This window comes from Buteo buteo, chromosome 9, assembly GCF_964188355.1.
Source record: "Buteo buteo chromosome 9, bButBut1.hap1.1, whole genome shotgun sequence".
In the NCBI taxonomy this organism is placed as follows: domain Eukaryota; kingdom Metazoa; phylum Chordata; class Aves; order Accipitriformes; family Accipitridae; genus Buteo; species Buteo buteo.
The window spans coordinates 24,310,369-24,332,699 of NC_134179.1; the positions used below are offsets into that span (position 1 = coordinate 24,310,369).

At 46.0% G+C, this 22,331-nt stretch overlaps 1 protein-coding gene across 2 annotated transcripts; it reads right to left on the reverse strand.

The window, feature by feature from the left end:
* Positions 1 to 13,808: 13,808 nt before the first annotated feature.
* On the reverse strand, positions 13,809 to 22,270 carry SGK1 (serum/glucocorticoid regulated kinase 1). 2 transcript variants are annotated; one of them, XM_075035763.1, is made up of 12 exons: positions 21,970 to 22,270; positions 19,286 to 19,361; positions 18,767 to 18,842; positions 18,205 to 18,309; positions 17,657 to 17,740; positions 17,422 to 17,553; positions 17,033 to 17,145; positions 16,705 to 16,828; positions 16,265 to 16,360; positions 15,997 to 16,152; positions 15,795 to 15,884; positions 13,809 to 15,066 (listed from the first exon to the last, which is right to left on the reverse strand). In XM_075035763.1, exons 1-12 carry the CDS (start codon positions 22,199 to 22,201, stop codon positions 14,899 to 14,901), a joined length of 1,452 nt encoding a protein of 483 aa, XP_074891864.1. In that variant the 5' UTR covers positions 22,202 to 22,270; the 3' UTR covers positions 13,809 to 14,898. The 2 variants fall into 2 exon arrangements, with proteins under 2 accessions (XP_074891864.1, XP_074891865.1); XM_075035764.1 differs by lacking the exon at positions 21,970 to 22,270 and adding an exon at positions 19,470 to 19,645.
* Positions 22,271 to 22,331: the final 61 nt, after the last annotated feature.

Sequence of the window (22,331 nt, forward strand, 5' to 3'; positions counted from 1 at the left end):
CCCTAACTTCAGTATAGTATATTAACTGGGTTGGTATGTATTTAGTCGTCAGCAGCCCTGCCTGTGGCCAGCTATAGTGTGGGAACTTGCAGCAGCTATTGACATTCACCTCAGGACAGCCTTTCTTTTACTTTTTTTCCCTTAATTTCAACCAGAGCTGTTAAAGTGAGTAAGACAACAGGCACCCCAAAACAAGGTACCTAGCACAAAGCAGGAGGCAACTTTATGAATACCTGGTGCTGCTTACTGGGTGTCCATTGAGGGTCTACCCTTGAGACCAGCTGCCCTCAGGTTCTCCACCCTCTGGTGACAGGGATGAACAGGAGACCCACGGTGGGATTCAGCAGAGGTGTGGAGGGAATTTACCCATTACGGGCTCTTCCCCTTCGCTCGGACTCCACAGTTAAATGCACTGCACTGATGTCACTCACCACCTTTATGTTAATAATGATATCATAATCTTCGCCATAACATAAATCCATGGGAACTATGAGCTCACAGAGGCAGGTTTCATATTGTTGATCTGGGTTTCTTGAGCGTAGACAAGCAAAATAGGCTCCTGTTTTATGGGGTTTGCATAATACAGTTTAGGGAAAAAAAAATCCACTGCTTTCAATGGGGATTTTTTTGAGAGATCTTAAAAGAATAAAACATGTCTATCTTTATTCCACTAGAGGTCGCCAGCACAATATTTTTACACAGAACACTACAGGAACGAGCAGGATCATTTCAGTTCAAGAAGTTCGCTTGGGACTTAACTATGTGATGAATCTGGACAGATGATCATTCTGGAATAACTGTTTGTACCAAACTGCTTTGGAGAAACTTCTTACACAGATTTCTGCTTTGGGAGCTAAGCATTCTTCTGGAAAAAAATAATAATAATAAAAAAAATCACTTTAATTTTGGACTAGAGTGTTCACACCGTAAAGGATACCTTAGAAAAGTTAGATCATACCAAAATAAGTACACTGAGCAGTTATTTTGAAGTGGTTAGGCCACAAATAAAAAGTGGAATATTCACTAATAGGAGAGCAAATTAAAATATGGATTTGAAATTAGATTTTGTGCTCCTTCTTTCCTGTGGCCAGATCAGTAAATGAAGACCTGAGAGGATGTTTTGAGGCAAGATAACATTAACCTAGATTTAGGACTAGCCCTGTGGCTACTCTGAAGTCCGTAACGCTTTGCAGCGTGCTGGCAGATACCCCTGCCTGTGGCACTTCTGCTGCCTCCTCACTGCAGCCATGTGGGGATCTGGTCTGTGATCGCAGCAACAACTTAACTCGGCAGGGACACGCTCAGTCAGGCATGTTGCTGCTGTGCCGTGCTGTCGGTTACACTGCCTCTTCCATGGGGCTTGGAGCCTGTGCTCAGCAAGTGGTTGTCACACCTCAATTGCGAGTGCTATTGCAGCTGGCTAACAGCAAATTTGTTGTGATATGCTATGCAGCATATAAATAATCAGAGCCAGGGGTGGCAGCAGCAGTTGTTAAATCGACTCCATATGTGTCACACATCTAGAGACAGGAGTATCCCAAACAGCACCGAAACTGCTTTTCCCTTGCAGCAATCTGAGGCCTCCCACAGCTCCCCTCTTGTTTCCCCCTGGCAATGTTGCAGCCCACTTTTCTTCCCCCAGAGCTGCACCATGCTGTTATCTCTCTCTGTGTCAGGTTGAAGCCTTACTTAACCTGTTATCCCAAGGTCTTAACATGGTGTGCCCGTGACACCTCATCCTATAAAAGGATCAGGTTGTACAGCAGAGCCATGGGCTATGTGTATTGGTTCAGTTGCAGGAAGGTTGTATTTTTCCATGAATAATGCAATTGCAGGCCTCAGTGTGCTTTTCCAGAGGGGAGTAGGGCCATCACACATCCTGCTGCTCCAGGAGATAAGGGCACACAATAGCCCGGAGCCATGGTGCACAGCCCCTAGCACACCACCAGGAGCTTCACCTTCGCTGACAGACTGGGTCAGGGGCCAGGCAACGGGAAACAAAAAGAGTCTCTTCCCAGAAAGTCCTGCATTGCTCATGAATCACCTGATAGCGATGGCAAATGCAGATGCCAAACATTTTGCAGCTCCATGAGTGATGGCTTACGTAAACTATTTAATGAGTTCATATGCACATTTGCAGATATTTTCCCCTCCCATGTTCTGTCCCCAGCTCTTTGCAAAGCCTTAATCCAGTTATCTCCTTGTTCTTCTGCCCACTTTAGGGTCTAACCACCTTCCTAACCTCACCCTATTTATGGGCATCACCTTGGCTGTGCTCCACCAAAGGAGGTCAGGAGACAAGGGGCCATTCACCTGCATGAAACTTGGAGCCACTGCAGTCCCTGTCAGCTATGGAGCAGTTCAACTTTGGCCTGCAAGAGTGCAGGCGGTGTCAGGCAGTGAGCGATTCATGATAGCACACCAAATGTGTTAGCTATATTGTCACTGGGCAATCTGAGTGCCAAAATGCAACAAATGTCACTCCTTGCAGCTCACTCCAGCTGTGAGGGGAGTATGGCAGAGAGCTAGAGAAGGTGGCTGCAAAACTTCCAGAAGTTTTTTGGCAGCAAGTGGTGGTTTAAAGGTATCAGAGACTGCAAAACCCCCACCTGCTTAGCTAGGCCACTCACATTTGGGATGGCTGGAGCAGGAACTGAAGCAGACTCTTTCCAGTGCCCCGCCATGCACCACAAATTTAGAAGGAACAGCTAAACCACTGTATATGTGAGCAATTTTACTCCTCACAGCACTTGACAAGCACAAGTTGCCTTTAATCCATGGCAGCTAGTGCCTCTCAGCAGCATTATCACTGCAATGAGGTCTGTGTAGTTTAGGAAGAGCATGATGCTCCTCCGGTTCTCCTCTTGGTCCTTGCCAACAACGCTTTTGCCCTTTCTTGTTCAGGGTCAAAACCCAATGTGCATAGCTTAAGTAAGACTCTGGGATAGAATAAAATCAGCCTTTCACTAAATTGTGGATGCTCACCCCCTTGGTATTTGCTTTTGCCCTCCTCTAGCTCACCATCTTATAAATCACAAGTGGCACGGAGAGGGTGAACAGGGACTGATCGTTCACCATCCTCTTAATACAATAATTCTAGGTCACCAAGAAGAAGAGAGGAAGAAGAGAGGTCTGGGAGAAGAGATAGTCCATGGCCGTAGTCAAGTACCACTGCTGTCCTCCCACCGCAGGAACTGACAGGCAAGACATGACCTGTGGCACACGACCTGACACTTTTCTCTTGCCTGTCAGGAAAGGTGGGAAATCTGTTGCCACCAGAAGGTGTGAAGACAGGACAGCGAAATGCACTTGGTTGAAACTTAATCTGGTGAGCTTGAATACAAGTGGTAGTGAAGAACACGGCACAGGCGGTTTCTGCACAGGCTCACTGCTGAAGTGAGCACTCGATGTCCCCTGTGGGTCTGCTGAGCCTAGACTGAAAGCCCGGCTGTCGTGTCTTGCTTGCTGTTGCTGTCAGAGTTAACTGGGATGAGCATCGATCAAGCTAACAATGTTCCTGTGGCAGAATTGAGTGCAGATTGTCAAAACCAGCTAAGAAGCATAATAGGTATTTGACCAGTCAAGCTCCCTGCTAGCAGCCCCCCGCAAAGGGCTGGGGATGTTCACATGGGCTCCTTTGGGAGAGCAGTCTACAGGTACCTTAAATCTAGTTCAAGGGTGCCTGTGCATTCATGCAGGCACACTCTGGTTGCAGGGTGTACATCCTCCCAGAGCCAGGTTCGAGCTACTGTTTAGGAAACAGGATTTCTTACTTCTGAGCTGCAATACCATGCCTCCTCTTAAATTGGTAAACATGGCAAACTGGTACTTTTGTCATGTGGTTTTGGATTAATCCAGATGGGAAAAGCTTCTTGTATCACTTACCTGGAGGGCAGAAAACCTATCCTATTGTGCTCTCAATGCTGTTGAGGTAAAAAGGCTGAAGATAGAAATAGTATACTTAGAGTAAGAAAATATCAGGGTATGCTTCTGCTGATTTCAAGATGTGCCTGCTATCAGTATTTGGGTTTGTGTGTCTACAAATTCTCTTTTGTTATATTCAGAGTGTAAATTAACTTGTCATTCAAGTCATTAAGGAGATGTCATTAATTAGCTTATTTTGGGAAAATCAGGATAGAATATTTAAACCAAATGCAATTAAAATGCTTTTCTGATGAAGAAGTTATAGAATGAAATATCTATAATCCTAGCTCTGGAATATACTGGCAAGCTGACACTATATTCAAAGGAGGGAAGGGGAGTAGGTTTTGCATTTGATGTAATCAGCTAACTTCTGAATTGAGTCTTCATTTTAGTGACAGCGCTTTTCCAGCTGCCTTTTCAGAGTGCAGATTTCAATAATAAATAAATTTTAAAAGGCCCATTTATAGAGAACTAAGCTTCCTGGAAATACCACATTTGAACTCACAAGCTTCTTAACATCCTTTTTATATCCTGATGGTGTAATCAGTGTATTTTCGTCCTTAGCCAGCAAGTAATTTGGCATTAGCACCTCACCTTATTTAGGGCTGTTGCAAAAGACTCCCGATTTATGGCAAATACAAGAGGAGAATCTAAACCTGTAAAGCCAGAGAGTCTAAATTTAGGAAGGGTAATGGAAAGCATTGTATTTAGAGCTAGAAAGGAAAAAGGATAGCACCATGGGAACAGATTACTGTCAGGCTATTCAGTTCTTTAGCAGGACTCGCCTATTTAGTAGTAATAACCATGATTGGCCAGATTTGCTTTCAGTTTTAACTATGAAAATGCACATGACTCTTTAGCCTCACTGTAATCTATGTTGACATAAATAACAGAAGATTTTTCCCAAATTTTTATTATTATTATTATTTTAAATTTTACCCTTTTTGAAAACTGGCCATTTTAAAAAGGACTGAAACAAAGTTGGCAGTCTTTCAAATAGGAGTAAACTCCTTTTTGGATTTAGAGCCTCCAGGACTAATGTGGAACCTAATTCTTCTGCAACAAGTATCTTGTTAAGTCTATGAATTAAAAATCTCAGGTAGGATAAAAGCTTTCCTGGAAATAAAAAGTGGACGATAGATGCAGGAAAAGCTGAGAAGTATGAGTCCTTACTTTTTAGACCTGATAGCATATTGTTAGAAATGTCTACAATTTAAAAAAAATTGGGACAGACTATTGGGGTTTGCTATGCTATGATCAGGGCAGAACCTGAATCAAAAGTCTTGGAAAGCAAGCTGTCAAAGGTGCACTTCAGTGCCTTATATAGGAAACTAAGGTACCATCTATGGTGGGAAAAGAGAAGATGTGAGATTTCCTGGTCACAGAGAAACTGCTTTTGTCTGACACAGAGACAGGGGGGTGACAAAGGGAAGACAAATAGAGAGGGTCATGGGCAACTGGGGTGATGGGTTTTCAGCTGTCATCTTTGTGAAACCAAATTGCAATTACAATTTGCTACTCAGTGGTGGATAAATAGAGAGGTATAATAGATCCTGGTTTTAATATGTGGTTACATAGATAGCTGTTGGATTTTAAACTACAAGCAATGTTTATTTTATCTCCACGTGTAATGGGTTTGGTACTGCATGTGCCTGTATGACTAATACCGTGTACCTAAGTGTCATCCATCAGCGATGAGCACTGTGCCAGGAGTACAAGAGCACTGAAAATTGAGTTCTTGAATTCTCATCCAGGGAAGGGTATTGATCTCTATTTTTAATTGGTCTCTTCAAAAAGGCAATTCTGGGACCCATGCAGCGTTTTTATTTTTTTACTTGAAGAGGACTTGCAAGATGACATGATAATATAAAGGTGTATTTGCTGCAGCAGATGAAAAAGCTTAGCTGAAATGGAAGCACTAAATAGAGACCATATACTTGGCTACATGTGGGAAAAATATCCACTGCTTGGTTCATGCACATCCATAAAACGCCAGAGGATAGATGCAAATAACCTGTTTGCAATTCCTCACACTTTGTAGATATTTGGGATTTGTCTCATTTAGAACTGTCATATAAAACTGTCCCCAGCAGAAAAAGGTAAGGATATATTGTCAAAAATTATACTCACTACAAGAACCTGCTTGTAATTTTAAAACAGTTGTGGGATTATTTTTTTTTAATTGCACAGCATAAGCTCAGTCTAATTTCAGTAGAGTTAACCTTGCTGTGCTAGAATCAAACTGACAGAGAGGTGAGAATCAAGCTCACTCTGTTTTTTCTTACTTCACAATCAGTGATCTTTCCAAAATAATTTTAGCAAATTATGTTTATCAAATTTATCAGGTTAAAGTGCACCGTGTTCAGACACTTAAGTTGAGCATTCCTGGATTTCCAAAGTGACTGCAGACCTGACTACGTAATAGGAAGAAGAAAAACCCAGATGCGTGAACATACTTAAGAGAAGATTATCTGGGTTCAGTTTATGCTTATCTGGAAGATGACACTGCTTCTCTTAGAGCCTTCATGTGAACGCCATAGTTGAAACGGCTTTGAACGCCATAGGAACCTTTTAAAAATGTCACACAGCCCATGAACATGGAGAGTGCATGCTGGAACATCGCTGTTGTGGTCCATAGCCCTGGGCCCTGATACGTGGGGCTATACACAGGCAAAACAACCAAGTCCTGTTGCCCACAGCTAACAACCCACCTGCAGCCTGGAGTCACCACTTATAACCTCCAGCTGCAATCACAGGACTCAAAGGGATCGATTTTCTACAGCCCAGCTGAGTGACCATCATTGGCTCTGATATGTGCATGAGACCGCTGAGCCAAATTAAAGTCTCACTTTTGCCAAAATGGTGGGGTTCTGCTCCCCCTCACAGCTTCCCGTCTCCACATCTGTGCTGGACCCTTCTTGAGTGCCAGCCCCAGGGCAGGACAGAAAGGAGGGGGGTTATGGGACCCTCCTGTTTTGGTTAAATGAACTGCTATTTTGGCTCAGTGGTCTGTGAAAACACATTAGCACTGGTGGCCTAAAAGCAGCTGTGCAGTAAAACAGGTCTTGGGTAGCTTAGCCCTGTAAGCTTTACTGTGCAGCCTCCGGCAGGGACAGAAGGCACTTCAGCTGATGGGCAATGGCAATGGGAACTCGCATGCTCTCTTACCAGCCTTTCTTACCAGGCTGCTCCAATCAAGGTGACATGGAAACCAATGGTCATTGTACGTCTGGCCTTTCTGTTGCAAGAGAAGTTGCATAGTTGGAGTGAAGGAAAACAGTAAATCACATTAAAAAATGCTCCTCAGAATGCACTAGCAAGACCTATAGTACATGCAGTGGTAGAGCAGTACTCATCAGAGTTAACTTTTATTCATGTAAATAGTCCCACTGAAGCCAAAGGGAGAACTGGAGTGAATATGTTGTGCATGTTGTGTGTTGGAAGGCTCTATAATCTGGCTCAGAGACACTAACCACAGTATTTTAGCATGAACAGTTGGTGAATTATTTTTGACCCAGAGGGTAACAGGCCTTCATCAAATGTTTGGTTTGATTCATGCTAGCTGAATGGCTCCACTAATGATGCTCTCATGTTGCATGAAAAAATGGTTTACAGGTTTATGTGATTTAGTATAACTCCGTAGATTTTGGCACTGTTTCACATAGGTACTACTTTTCTGGAAATGATTTTCTAATGGAGTGTCCCAGCATCTTATCTATTTGCAGCTCTTTGCCATTACCTGTCACAATATTTTGCATGATGGCAACATGCCAAGAGATGCAATGTCATGTTAATAATTGTTAATATATCATGTATATGTCAGGGCAGATAGCCAAAGTGATAGGTGCTTTAGAAATAATAAAACAATTTTTTTTTCTTTTCATATTTCTTGTTCTCTAGCACTTTTCATTTTACAGGCTGCTTGTTCTTCTTCTCTCCTTGTTCTCAGTTGCTGAAATATTTTTTTGTCACCACAAAATAAGGAGCAGTATATCACTAGTCATCTGTAAGCCATAATTTAAAAGTCCATGCTTTGGAAGTATGTTAATCATCATATCTGATAAGCCTTCTACAGGCTTGCAGTGGTTTGTTTTAAAAATACAGTTTTTCTTTGCTAAATGTTTTTAATTGCTTGCAGGGTTTATCAGCATCTGCAAAGGTAAAATACTTCAACTCCCTAGTGAGCTGCGTGATTTCCAGTTAGTTCTATATCCCTTTGATATCAATCCCATGTGCCTATAATGTGATCTGCTAAATACACATCTACGTTGAGCAAAATATGCACATGCTTAATGATCACTTGGGCGGGGGGGTGAATCTGTTTTGACTGACTGCATTTACTAGTCAGTGAAAAGTCCCTTTATAGGCAATGGAATGAAACCATCCCCTCCAGAGAGCCCACCATCTCTAAGACAAGTGAGATCAGTTGCTCTCCCTGGGTTCCTGTTTCTCTCTGTAAACTGTAAAGTCACTGTAAAGGGGGACTAGGTGGCTCGCTCAGGTCTGACCTGTACTTATAAAGCGATGTGATTTAATTATCTTAGCCATAGACTGTTTACTGCAGTGTGGCTCAACATATCTCAGTGAGATGATATTCCACATTCAGGATTGAATAAAATAGTACTTGGATAACCACTGATTGAGCAGAAATGGTTCTTACAAAGTTTAGTCCATGTCTGCAAATTCGTCATTCAAAACACATCAGTAACTTATAACTTACAACCAACCTGATGGCTGGAATTGCTTGTACCCACACCATCAACCTCTGTTTCTAGCCAGGGCTATGCATGTGATCCCAATCCTGAAGCTCCGTGATCCTGGAGCACAGAGAAACTTCAGGCCCAAATCTGGAAACAGGTCATATCTGAGACCCTCTTTACCGTGAGTCAATAAAGCATGTCCCATAGCTCGTTGCATGGTCATCGCTTAAAACAAGCATATGGGTTATTTTGTCCCTTTGGAAAAGCTGTATACCTACATATCATCTCTATTTCTTATTTCAGTGTGCTTCAGCACAGTCAGTCATTAACTGCAGTTGTATGGCATATATTACTTCTGTTCAAATCCACACACAGGCTATTTTTAGCATATATGACTGAATTGATACAGTGCAGTTCTCAGCAGGAAGCTTCTCTGTATGGCATATACTTTGTACTTGGGGAGACATTAGCTGCACAGCTGTCTTCAGAGTGGTGTGTGCGTTTACCTGAACTAATGAGTTGATTTACTCAGGAAGGGCAAAAATGGTAACTAATTGACTTACAATATGTTTTTGAAGCCATACAGGACTGTACTAGAGCTGTACTCCACTCTCCAGTATACTATAATGAAGATTACATCTTTACAAAGGTAAAGATACAGATAGTTACTGTACCAGTACAGAAAATCTTGGTACCAAATCCCCAGAGAGCACTCATAAGTGTAGATTCTAAAGTGCAGAAGGAAGGATGTTTACGAGTACCGAGAAAGAAGGATAAAGTCTAAGGCGGCTTAGGCCTTATCCTATAAACCACTTATTTGTGTGCTTCATATATTACATTCATAAGAGATGGCCGGAACTGTGGGATATCTTCTCTTCATCAGCGTGTGAGAGACCATTCACAGAATACCAAGTTCCTCACATCCTCCCGCATGGTGGGCAGAGCTGATTCAGTGAACAGACCCTTACCGAATAAGCAGGCCAAGGCTGTGGGCCATTTCCTAAACAGCTCAATCTTCCCGAATCAGGAACCACCGAAGGAGCCCATGGACTTGGCGCGATGTGCTGCTTATCCCTACCTGCTAGAGGGCAGGGGGGGAGACAGCAGGTAAACATTGCTTTTTGTAGCAGTCAACAATCCGTGCACCAAAAAACCAATGTGGAGGAAACTCTTGCGTCAGCTGGGTACGTCTCAAAGGCAGGTGGATCCCGAGAGGGACGTTACGGAGGAGGCTGCACCTGCCAAAAGGAAGGGTTTGTCCGGGCCGCACGGCGTCAGGGGAGAAACCCCCCTGTCACCTGGAGCTGAGGGCTGCGTGGCGGAGGAATAGGAGCTGTGAGACCGTTCCCGCCCTCACTTAAGAGGACCTTACCCCGGGGTAGAAGGACATCATCTCCGGATGCAGGAGCTCCCACGCCCTCCTGTGTCGGAGTTTTTACGGCCACGCCGGTGTCCTCCTCCCGGCGGCAGAAGCTGAGCGCTGCCCGGCGGTGACCACAGGGTGTCACCCGTGGTCCAGGCTGACAGCCATGGGGAGGTGCGGGGTGGGGGGATGCAGTCCTCCAGCTGCAGGCAGCTGTGCTCCGGGGATCTCCCCCCCGACAGAGGGGCACCGCCGGTGAAAGAGCTCAAGGGGGTTCCTGCCCGGGTCCCTCGGCCCGGACAGCGCTGCCACCGGGGGGTCGGGGGTACCGGTACGAAGGGCAGAGGCCCGGCGGGGCTGCTGGCAGCCTTCTCCAGCCCTTTGGCTTCGGGGCAAAGGCCCTGGGGCAGCGCAGCAGAAGGCAGGCTCAGCGCCGGGCTCTCCACGCTTCACCTGCCCCGTCGCCAGGCACAGAGGTCTCCGCGCCTTTTTTTTTTTTTCCCCTTTTCTTTCACTCCAACAGCTGGAACAGGAGGAAACTGCAGAGCAAACAACAGACCCCTGCTCCCGCCAGGGCTTGCAAGCACCCACAGTTGGAAAGCTCACTCACACAACTGCAGGTGACCAAACAGAAATGTGTAGTGGTCATATACTGTTTCTGTAGTGCCTGTACCCATACAGAAAAGCCCCGAACTACTGAATTTCAGCCTCTCAAAGAAGAGGACTTTCATTTAGAGCCTTACCTGACACTAAAGCAATGCTGGCCAAATTGTCTCTGAAGCAATGCTGGCCAAATTGCCTCTGATTCAAAACATAAATGCAGTACATATCTGTATTAACTGTTTAAAGTTTTCTTTTCCAAATAGCAAACCTTTTTTTTTTTTTTTTTCCCCCTCATTTTTTTGGAAAGTAGTTTTGGAAGCATTTTTGCAGAAACTTTCCATAGACAGTTCCAGCCAACATGGAAAATTTTATCCCAATCTTTATATGTTGGTCTCGATAGCAGAAACTGTCAATGTGGGGAGTGTCAGAAACCATCCTTACCACAAGCCATCTTACTAGCTCTACCGGGATAACTATAGCTGCATAGTATCACATAAGCATCTGTAGAGCTGGTACTGCAGTTAAACAGGAAAGTAATGTTGTGGAATATTTAATTTCACTTCTTAGAAGAATACAGCTGGGCCAAGATTCATCTATCTAACTTTAGGTACCCCAGGTAAGATGCCCAATTAGGACCACCACCCAAAGCTCTTTTCCGAGCAGCGTCCCTCATTTTTTTCAGCTATATATAGAAATGTTTCACTGGAGGTGCAAGGCTGTACAAGAGCCTTGGTTTTCTTCACTAATTTCTACAGGGTCTTTATGAGAAGTGTACAGAAGATGGACAGAGACTACTTTTTGAAAACCTTTCGGGGGCGAAACGGGCATCTCCCGCTTAACTTGCTTAAGATCCAGACTGCCCTCCAGAAGTAACGGCCTGCTGAGCACAAACAGAGCACAAGAAAAATGCTGTCACTAAGAAGTTTCACTTATCTTTGTAAGAGTCATGAAACGGTCCATGGCTTATGGTACACAGAGATAAGTAATACAGACTAAACCATGTGAAATGTCTGAATTTATGTATTTAAATTTTTATGTGTGTATCATCAATACACTCCATCCAAGGGGTGTATGAGAGCCCAGGTACACTCACCATACAAAATACCATATGTTTGTTTTAAGGTTTACTGGGTCGACTGTTCTGCCAAGTAAAGCTACCCAAGCTGGTGACAGTTACAACACTGCCACCAGCAGAAAATTTGGATGATTACTTCCATTTTACGAATGGGTGAAATTAAACCACAGGTTCAGCTCTTAGTCAAATTAACATATAACACCTATGCCAGATGGGATTTCGGGAGTCCTAGCCCTTTGCTTCTCAGTCCAGAGATTTTTCTCATAAGGAAGTACAGACCTTACACACAGGGAATTCTGTAAAACAAACAAACCAACAAACCCCCAAAACAGCTGACTGCCATAGACTCCCCCCCTTCAGACATGACTGTAATACATCAGGTTCAGGGAGATTAAAAACATGGACAAATTTTTCACCTTTTCTACACTAAAAAATTGAGGCGGCATGTGTTGGATATTCATTGCTAGCAGTTGCAGACTTTTGCGCAAAGCAGCAGCCACATAATGAGCCTACGCATGGTAAAACAGTTAAAATTACAATCAGACATTGTTTTTTAAAAGTAACCCATTAAAATAATACCCTACATCTTGGCAAAGATGAAAGATACCCAAGGTACACCTCTGAGTTGCTGAAGTTCCATAATTCTTCATTATTAATGACCCCAGTGGGTTTTTTTTCTTGAAAACGACAGATAGTATTTAATGTTTTGTTACCCTAGGGCTGCAGTTCTCTGCTCGTCTATCTGCACATAGCACCTAGCTAACGCCTGGGACATGTGAGGCAAAGATAACGCCTATCACAAAACTTCATTGCTTAGCAAGTGCAGTTTCATTTTCTATAGGAGCAAATTAGCAGTATACATTTTAACATCTCTAGCCTACAAGTCATCAACACAAAAGATGTTTCAGGCACATTATAGCACTGCAAGACTTGCAAGGCCTGTCAGTACACTATTCAAAGAGTTAGTGAACTCATGAATTTGGGATTGTTGGAGTTTGAGGGGGAGGCGGCTGCATCTCTTTCATATACTAACGCAATCTGAAAGGAGAGATGTTTCTATAAATTAGCATTTTCAGCTCCAAGTGTGGTCTCCCAGACACAGTTTATAGCTGAAGCCATACAGGTTTTTTTGTTCCTACATCCAACAGAGAATAAAAGATAGAAAGTTAACTGCATGGTTTTATCTCGGACTTATAATGAACAGAAGTATCACCCCTATGAAAGCTTTGCTTACACTGCTGTTATCACAGTGGCCCAAGCAACAGTTAACTTTGCCCAGGTTTTTCTCAGCAACTGCTCATTTTGATTCTCCAAATTGCTAAGACCACCAACTGCAGTAATCAGTGGATAATGGGAGCTGTAAATAAGGTGCAGATACCCTGTCCCTCATAGAAGGAAGCCATCCATCTCCATGCAGAAGAAATTGAATGGGATCACCCCAGACATGGTTATCTTAATTCTTGGCTGAAAGTCCTTCTTGCAGGCCACCCAGCAGTACTCGGTAATAAAAACCTGTATTTAACAGCTCAGTTTTACATGTATGCCTACCCCATCTAGCTAAGCATATAACCAGTTGATGAAATCTGCCTTCCCTATACAGATTTTGTCACACCAGTAAACGCAGGGTGCATTACACTGCCCCATGTCATAGCAGCAACGTTCGATGCTCCAGCATGGACTCTGGGGTAGGGAGCTTCCATCAGCCTTAAAACCACCTGCTTTTAGCATATGCCTGCAGCATAGTGCTAAAACAGCTCAAGTCTTTATATACAGCTGACCTAAGGACTTAATTCTTCAAGTGTAGTTACGCTTTGTCCACACCAGAGAGCAGTACCTTCACTTTGCTGGAGGTAGAGAAACTCATTGAGGAACTGTCAACATTTGTACCACATAAGAGCACCCACATTTATACACACCCACTCGAACACCCCCAGTTAGAAGACCAAGTATTTTGCCAAGGTGCGCCCATGATAAGACTTGTATCGGTGCAGTCTGATGGAATAACCATCACACACCTAAGCAAAAATTACACAGATATCTCAGCTGATTGGCAACTCAGATTTGTTCTTTATCTTTTTTTAAAAAAGCTGGCTAACACTTTTCAGAGAGAAAACCTTAGTTTTAAAATAAAAAATGACAAGAGTTTATGCAAGTATTTTTCAGGATTTTACTGCAAACCAATGGGTTTGGTCACAAAAAAATATGATACATATAACCATGTTAATTATATTACATTACAATGATGGTATACATTACAAGTAAGTCTGTAAGTTTAAATATACATCTAGAGTTACAACTGAATGTACAGATCTTTTTTACAATACATACAATCAGGAATGAAAAACCCCCAAACCCCAAACCCATAAATAATGCCCATTTTACAGATGACATTTTTTAAACTAAAAAAAAAAAAAAAAAAAAGAAAAAAGAAAAAAAAAAAAAGAAACCAACAGCTTTGACCGACTGCAGCTGGGGCATTTTGGTCCATAAAAACCCTTTCTAAAAATAGAAATCTTTTTTTCATAGCAGCAATGCTTTCTTCAAGCATTTGGATACAAGTAATTGTGAGCCCATTTCAATAATTTTAGTTGACTGTATAGATTTACAAAAGAAATTTCAAAATTACACTTAATTTATCTTCCAAATATGGAAGAAACAAACAATGCCCCACATTGTGGTATCCTGCAAGTGTCACACTGATGCTTTAAACTAAGTCCATCTGTAGTACGCAGACCACACGCATACCATTTGTTCACATAGTAAACCCACATAAATGAACTGAGAAACACACTCTGCAACAGGGAAAGCTTTGGAGCTCACAAGATCTCATCAGAAAAAGGCACATTTCATAAAATCCTTATCACGTTCAGATAGATCTTCAGGCAAGGCTTTTCGGAGCACGATTTCAAAACAGCTTGTTCTTACTCCTACGATCTGCTGCAGGAGTCTATGGCAGCAGTCACTCTTGTTTTTCTTTCCCAAGGAGACAGCACCACTTTGGGGGAAGAACGAATGGAAATGAAAAGCCTGTAAAGCTCATTTAGAGAGTGATGTGCTCTTCAAAAAAACTTCCAGCAAACAGTGTAGTTGAAATTAAGGCTGCAAAGCTGCCATGGTGGAAATGTGCAAATTCTCTTTCAAGATGACTGGTCGACTGGCAGTTCCACCAGAAGGCCAAACAAAAAATTAAAAATAATAGTTATTATTATTAAAAAAGAAAGAAAGAAAAATGTTCACAAGAAAGAGTCCACGGGTGGGGCATATGAGAAGCCCAAAAAAGCCTCAGCGGCTTCTTTGACGCTGGCAGTGATGAGGATGCTGTCTGGGGACTGGCCGATGGAGTTGGGGACTGGCTCATCTGTAAACTCCGGATCGAAGTGTCGCAGGTCACTGGGGCCACTCTGCAGAAAGGGCAAGACACAACATTTAGACCCAAATGCTTTGTGAGTGCACAGTTCAATTCAAAATGGCGACGAGCACCCTTGTGTGAAAACTCACAGTGTTATCACCTCGGGCCCCCCGTTTAACAGCCTTTGTCAGTTTTAGTTTGACCTTTTTTTGTACCCTGCTGCAGATTGTCTCAATAAAAACACGGTGATTCAATTTAATGCAGTACCCTCCAACTAAGCTTGTGCAACAGAAGCCAAATGCAAACACACCACTCTGCCATGCAGCAGTTTGCAGGGCAGGACTTTGATCTCAGGGCTAGTTATTAAATTTAGTTTATAAAATGCTCAGAAAGTGAAAGAGAACAATGTCCACAACCATATCCCTCTCCTTAGATGTTACTATTTGACGAGCTAAATGTAACTCTGCCCTTGGGAAGCTACTTGCTTTCTACATCTTACCTTCCCCTTTGGTAAAACAGGGATGCTGGGGATTATTTTAAAATAACCATGCAAATGAAGCATGTGAGAGGCCAAAAACCCAAGCTAAGTTTAGATTGTCCATCACCAAACAGTCACCTACAGCTTATTTTTAACCTTGCCTGGATAGCCAGAGGGGAACGAAACGCTGTGTTCCCCAAATACAGCCATCTGGCCAGCTCCTCCCCGCTCCTGGGCACCCCACAAAGACAAGGGGCGAAAACACACTCTCCATACATTCTATAATTAGAAGTGATACGTACCACATTTGGGTTAAAAGGAGGTGTAATCTTCTTATTAATGAGATCATCCCAGTTAATTGGGGAGAAGAAGATGTGATTCTTAACCTCCATCTGTTACAGAGAGAAAAACAGATTAATTCAGACCCAAGCTAATGCAAGCAGCATGGCCTAGTCACTCCCCCCCCCCCGTGCTGCCTATAGGCACTGGCCCATTTGTACTTACAAAGTCCTCCTTGGCACCAAGCCTCTTTGTCCTATCCTTCTGCAAGAGGCCTTCCAGGAGATGTCTAGCTGAGTTGGTAATATTTGGCTTCAGCTGCAAAGGTTTGTTCAAGATGTTGTCGTACATTTCTGCTGTGTTCCTGCTGTAGAAGGGCGGCTGTGGGAAAGGAGAGACCCAGGTTAATGAGGCTCACAGGCGGGCATGGGGTTTCTTGTGGGGAAGGGACGAGGAAGCTCGTTTGATTTGTCACGAAGGATTCGTTGCTTACCAGGCCATAAAGCATCTCATACAGGACTGCTCCAAGGCACCACCAGTCCACAGTCCGGTCATAGGGCTGCTTATGAAGCACTTCAGGAGCGAGATACTGTGTAAGAGAAGGAGGAGAGCCATGTTAGCCAAAGGGATCTTTATAATTAGGAAGGCCTCTCCATTCTTGAATGAAAGCAGCTTACTGAATCCCAGCAACATCTAAGCTACTAGAAAGCCACAAGCTCTTTATAAACAGGGAGACGGCTCGAGAGCTCTTCTCTCCTGCTCAACAAGCTCTGTGTGTCCTACATGTCCTCACTGGCAGCCTGATATTCCAAGACCCGTAATACCCCCTGCTTGTCTAAGCAGCCGTAAATACACATGGGAGACGGCAGCTTGCACCGACGAGGACAGCACTTGCTGCCGCTCTGTGAGTGGCAGGCTGAGGGTTGGCCGTACCTCTGGTGTGCCGCAGAAGGTGGAGGTCGTGCCATTGTGCTCTATGTTTTCTTTGCAGAGTCCAAAGTCAGTCAAGACGATGTGTCCCTGCGAATCGAGCAGGATATTCTCTGGCTTCAAGTCACTGTAGGAAGAGATGAAGGAAGACAAGTGTTCGTTAGACGAGATACAGTGAGAATATTTTAGGTACAATTGTTTACAGAACTTCACTAAGTCACAAAAAAAATATTAAAAGCAATTCTGAGCTCACATTGAGATCAACTTTTCAATGCTTATTCAAGAAAGCATGTGGGTTTTTCAGTCTGACAAACTGGACAAGGTTGCTTACCGATAAACAATGTTCAGGGAGTGCAGGTAGCCCAGTGCACTGGCGATTTCAGCAGCATAAAATCGGGCTCTTGGCTCCAGGAAGCAACGCTCCCTCTGGAGATGGTAGAACAACTACAGGAGACAGAGAGAACAAAGTTGTGTGAACGGCGCCAAAGCCTGTTAACAATGCACTTAATTAGACTCAACATATATAGCGAGGGAGAACAATAGCAGGAAATGGCCTAACGATCCTTTGGTAGTTCAAAACTTGGCAGGCTGAAAACATTCAATCTAGTAACTTTTCCCCCATGACTTTTCCCCTTGCAAGTCTTTTTTATTTAAAAGGAAGGGTGAAAAAGTCCACCATGCACACGATAGGAAATACTACTTCATTTTCTTACTGCTTACCTCTCCACCATTGATGTAGTCTAGGACAAAATACAGTTTGTCTGCAGTTTGGAAGGAAAAGTGAAGCCCGACCAGGAAGGGGTGTTTCACATTTTTCAGCAGGACATTGCGCTCTGACATGATGTGCTTCTCCTGAAAACATAAGAAATCATCAATGTTTAGTACACTGGCTTAGTAATATCAGTAAAAATATATTTGATGGACATTGCAATAGCATCACGAAGAAGCAGCTTACCTCCTTCTTCTTCAGGATTGCTTTTTTCTGCAGAACTTTAACAGCATAGAACTGCTCTTCTGCCTTATGCCGTGCAAGGAGAACCTGAAAGAGGATAAAATTCCAGAACTGAGCAATACTGAAAATACAGAACAACTTGTAAACACAACTGGAAAGAAGCGTTTATGTTAACTGCTGAGCACTGCCACATCCCTCTGGTTCAATGTGCAAGCCCTTTGGTGGACATGCCTAACGCTATTACCACTCTGGCAGACTAATCTAGCGCAAAGTTCTTTACGTCTAGTTTCTTTCCCTTCCAAAAGCAAAGTATATATTCTTCCCAGCACCAGTGCACCACACTCCCTGGCTCTTTTATGACTCTTTCAAACACAGCACACCACTCCCTCTCCCTGCAGCTACACAGGGAGCCAGGCACTGGGCAGCAGGACATGCTCGGGTCTGGTTTAAATGACCACCATTTACCAAAGCCAGGACAAACCTGGCCCTCGGGCATTACGTACAAGAGCTGAAGAGTAAATAAATTACGACGAAAAAGAAGTTAAGTTTACCTTCCCAAAACTGCCTTTTCCAATCACTTTCAAGAAATGGAAGTCTGATGGTTTGGCATGCGGGTTGGATGAAGGACCAAGATTGATCTGCTGTGAAGGACTGGGCTAGAAAAATAAACAGACAGAAACCACATTTATTAGAACAGTTTGGTAGTGAGAGTCTCGACAATGTCCCTTTTTAAAAAATATAAATAAAAGTGACCTTGAAAATGAAGATTAGCACTCTTCTTGCCCCTAAAAATTTAATATTGACCTCTACCACGTACCTTAAACTCTTAGGCACTGCCTAAGAAGAGTATAACAGCCATAGCTTACTTAAAAGTTCTTGTTGAGGTCTTAGCCACATTCCATAATGAAGGAACAGCTAATAAAGCTTTTTAAAATTTCTTCTCCATGTCAGGAAAAGAAAAAGTTTCAGTCTAACTCGATTAGTCTTTTTCCCAGTTACATCAGTGTGCTATAAGCTGAACAAAAGTAACACTCATGATGCTAATTCTGCTACACTTCTATTACCGTCTGATTCAATGTTCTAAAAATGCTTCACTGAGTAAAATCTACTTACCGGAGGAGAAGGATTAGCATTCATAAGTTCAGGCTCTTGAGGCTGGGAGATTTTCAAGATAGACTGAACTTCAGGGCTGCAAGGATAAGGACACACATGATTAGTAGAGTTCCCAGAAGCATCAGGCAGAGCTTTCCACCAGAGGGCAAGCACGTATCGCAGACAAAGAGTTTTGGGTTGGGCTATTACAGAAGGCAACTGAAACAATCTATTCGACTTAAGGAGTAAAATTAATCTAGAGAAAGTAAATTCCGTCATACAAAGAAGTGTATTTATACTGTAAGTACAGTTCAAAATGGGGATGAGTCACTACAAATCCCACCCAATTTATTTCTCCCAAACCCAGCTCACGAAGATTGTTGCCGAGTGAGTAATACCTCAAGAAGATCAATTAACTCTTCCGTAACAGTCATGCCAGAGGTATTACAGTAAACAAACATTTTTATTTTTTTTAAACTAGATCTCGCAATACGGAGTGGTATTTGCGACTGAAATCCGGCCAAAATTTCAGATACTTACTGCTTGCACGCATAGGAGTTGGTAGCTATCTTCTGAATGAAGTCGTTTAGCCCCATTCTTCTCTGCTTCATGAAAGCTATGAAAAGGACAGGGAAAGGACAAACCAAATCGTTAAACCAGCCTGCGAGAAAAAAAAATCACAGCCCCCCCAAGCATCCTCGAAGAAGCCCCCCCCGCCGCTCACCGATGAGGATGGCCACCATCCCCCTCATCTTCGAGTAAGTCAAGGTAGGACCAGACGCCTCGGTTGCCTTCACGGTCATTTTGGAGCGGAGGAGGGGGGTGGTGGTTGAGATAAACAACGAGCGTACGATATCACCGGCTCCCAGCACCGCACTGCCTCGGCGCGGCATCCGAGGGCGTTTAAGTGGCGGCGGGGATGGGCGGGACCGGGGCGGGGCGGCGACGGTCGGTCCCCCCCCCCCCCCCCGACGTCCTCGGAGGCGGCCGGTGGCCGCCTCCGAGGACGTCGGGGGGGGGGGGGGGGGGAACCGACCGTCGCCGCCTTTGCCACCGCCCTACCTTGGCCGCAACCCCCGGGAGACGCCCCCCCAAGCATCCCCACCGTGCAGAGCATCCACGACCAAACGCATCACCCCCCCCCCCCCCTTTTTTTCTCTTCCGGTTATATAAACTTGAAATCTGGTTCTGCCCTCGACGAGCATCTCTTCCTAAAGTGTGCGGCCCCCCCCCGCCTCAACCCGCAGCCCGCGTCCGCTCCCGGGCCCCGCCGCCGGCCCGCCGCCCCGGGTGAGCGGCGATAAGGGACGCTGACGTTTCCTTGAAGGAGCCGCAGTGACTCAGGAGAACAAGATTTCCTGCCCGGTTTTCAGTAAAACAAACAAATGTCCCCTCTGTGCACTGCCCTGATCCCGGCTGGGACATTACTGAAAGGGAAGAGGAAAAAAAAAAAAAAACAAACTAACAAACCAGCGTCTTTTTTTAATGCCAAAAAGGGAAACGAGGGAGAAAAAAAAAATCCCAGTCCCCTGAACTTGGAGGAAAGCGTAGAGATCAGCTTCTAGAAAAGCTGGGGAGATGACCGAGGACTGGACAAGTGCACTAAGGGAGGGGAAAAAAAAAAAAAAAGGAAAACAGCCCCACTCCGCAGTTTTTGTTTCCACTGTACACGGTCATTTAGAACACCGTGTACCGGGACTTAATTGCTCAGTCGCTTCCTTGCGGGCTCACCGCCTGCATGCAGGAAGCACAAGGTGAAACGATGCTGCCGGGGCCCCCCGCCCCCCCGGGCGCAGGCAGGCACAGCGAAGGGTATCAGGGCCTCCCCGTAACGCCCCCCCCGTGGGGCGCACCCCCCCTTGCAGCCCTCGCAGGGGGCAGGCGCGGCGGGGGGTGCCGGGCTGTTGCGCGCTACAGGCGGGTGGAACTTTCCACCCGACGGGGCGTTCTTCATGCGCGTATTTCGCCTTGCTGTCTGAGCGAAGGGCGCTGGGCTGCGGCCAGCGCCTCCAGCTGCAACGTGCCCCCCTCCTCCCCCCGCCCGGAGACCTTTTCTTTTTTTTTTTTTTCCTCTTTTTTTTGACTCTGCACCCGCTGCTGCTGCCTCTCCCCGCAACCACAGGCGGCCGCTGGGCGGCATCGCTTGGCAGCTGCCTATATCATCTGCCTCGGGGCGGGGGGGGTGATGGCAAGCACCCCAGCGCAGCAGCCGTCAAAGGCTGCAGCTCACCCTGAGCAGCAAGACGGATGACCTGGAGTACAGAGATAACCCCCGCGAGGTGGGCACAGCTCTTCAAAAGCGCTGCAAAGGCTTTACAGCGACAGAGTAAGGAGGGATGCTTGCCGGCTCCGCTCGTCTCTGCACCGAGCCGCCGGTGTCCTTCCCGGAACGGTGGGGGGGCTCTGCCCGGCCCCGCCGGCGCGGTGCGGGGGAGCGCAAGGGAGCCGCCGCCAGGGAAGGAAGGGGCGACGGCAGCAGCAAGGAAGAGCTGGCTGCAGCTGGCGGGGCTCTAGCTTCTCCCACTTGTTGCTTTCCTCACTCTGTTGCAAAACCTGCCACTCTCATTAATGGAAGGAAAAAAAAAACCACAAAAAACTAAATGACCCCCAAACTCGATAGATTGGAATAGGCGCAGCCAGTCTCCTCAGCCCCCTCCGGACTGCTTTCAGAGTGCTGCTGTTAAAAACCGCTCGAGACCCGCAGTTTTGAGGGTACCCGGAGCTCCCGTTCCCCGCTCGCTGGCTCCCCTGGCATCTCCCTTCGGGCTCAACGACGAGGCGGCCCGCAGCCCGGCCGGCGCTGCCTCCCCGCCACGCTCCCGCCAGCTGTGCGCGGGGGCAAGCGGCTCCCGGCCGCCGGGCAGGCTCCGGCGCAGCCTCCCCCCCTCTTCTGCACAACCTGCCGCGGGCTGCAACCCACTCGCCTCCTCCTCCGCGGCCCCCCCACGCTGCCCGCGAGTGCCCGCGGCGCAGCTGCCCCCGCTCCGGCCGGTTACGCCACCGCCCTCGGCCCCGCTTGCACCGGTCTTTTAGCCGGGGCGCCGCTGCTCTCACCAAGTCATCTGGCCCCTTTCCGTGCCAAACGCTGCCCCGGCCGTACCCCGCACGCACCCCCCCCCCGCCCCGTATCCTCCGGTGCCCCGCTGCTGGAGGGGTTACTTCCCCCCCGGGGAGCACTCTTCCTGCCGAGGCAGGGCGTCCCGCCGGCAGAGCGGTGAACCCACCTTTCAGCGACGACTTCTCCTCTTTGCCCCGCATCTCGCCTCCCGCCGAGAGCCCGGGCGCGGCGCGGCAGCGCTGAGGCTGCGACTGGGCTCCCGGCCGCCGCTGTATTCCCAGAGAACTCCCCTTCCTGGCCGGGCGGCCCGGAGGCAGGAGGGAGGCGGCGAGGGCGGCGAGGCCGGCCGCCGCTACCGCTGACCCGCTTATGGACGCAATCTCGAGGGCGGCTGACATGCAGGAGCGTTATAAAGTTCAGCACGGGCCGCCCCGCACACTCTGCCCCGTTGCAACATCGCCCTCAAAATTACTGTCATCAGCGCGCACACGCACGGGCAGCGGCGGGGGAGGGGAGGGGACGGGGCGG

Excerpts from the sequence above, each read along its gene's own strand:
- SGK1 (XM_075035763.1), bottom strand. The coding sequence starts at position 22,201 with ATGTCAGCCGCCCTCGAGATTGCGTCCATAAGCGGGTCAGCGGTAGCG. Across the intron at positions 19,362-21,969 it reads GGAGAAGTCGTCGCTGAAAG|CTTTCATGAAGCAGAGAAGA; the intron begins GTGGGTTCACCG and ends TCCTTTTCATAG. Across the intron at positions 15,067-15,794 it reads CTCCTTTTAACCCAAATGTG|AGTGGCCCCAGTGACCTGCG; the intron begins GTACGTATCACT and ends CCCTTTCTGCAG.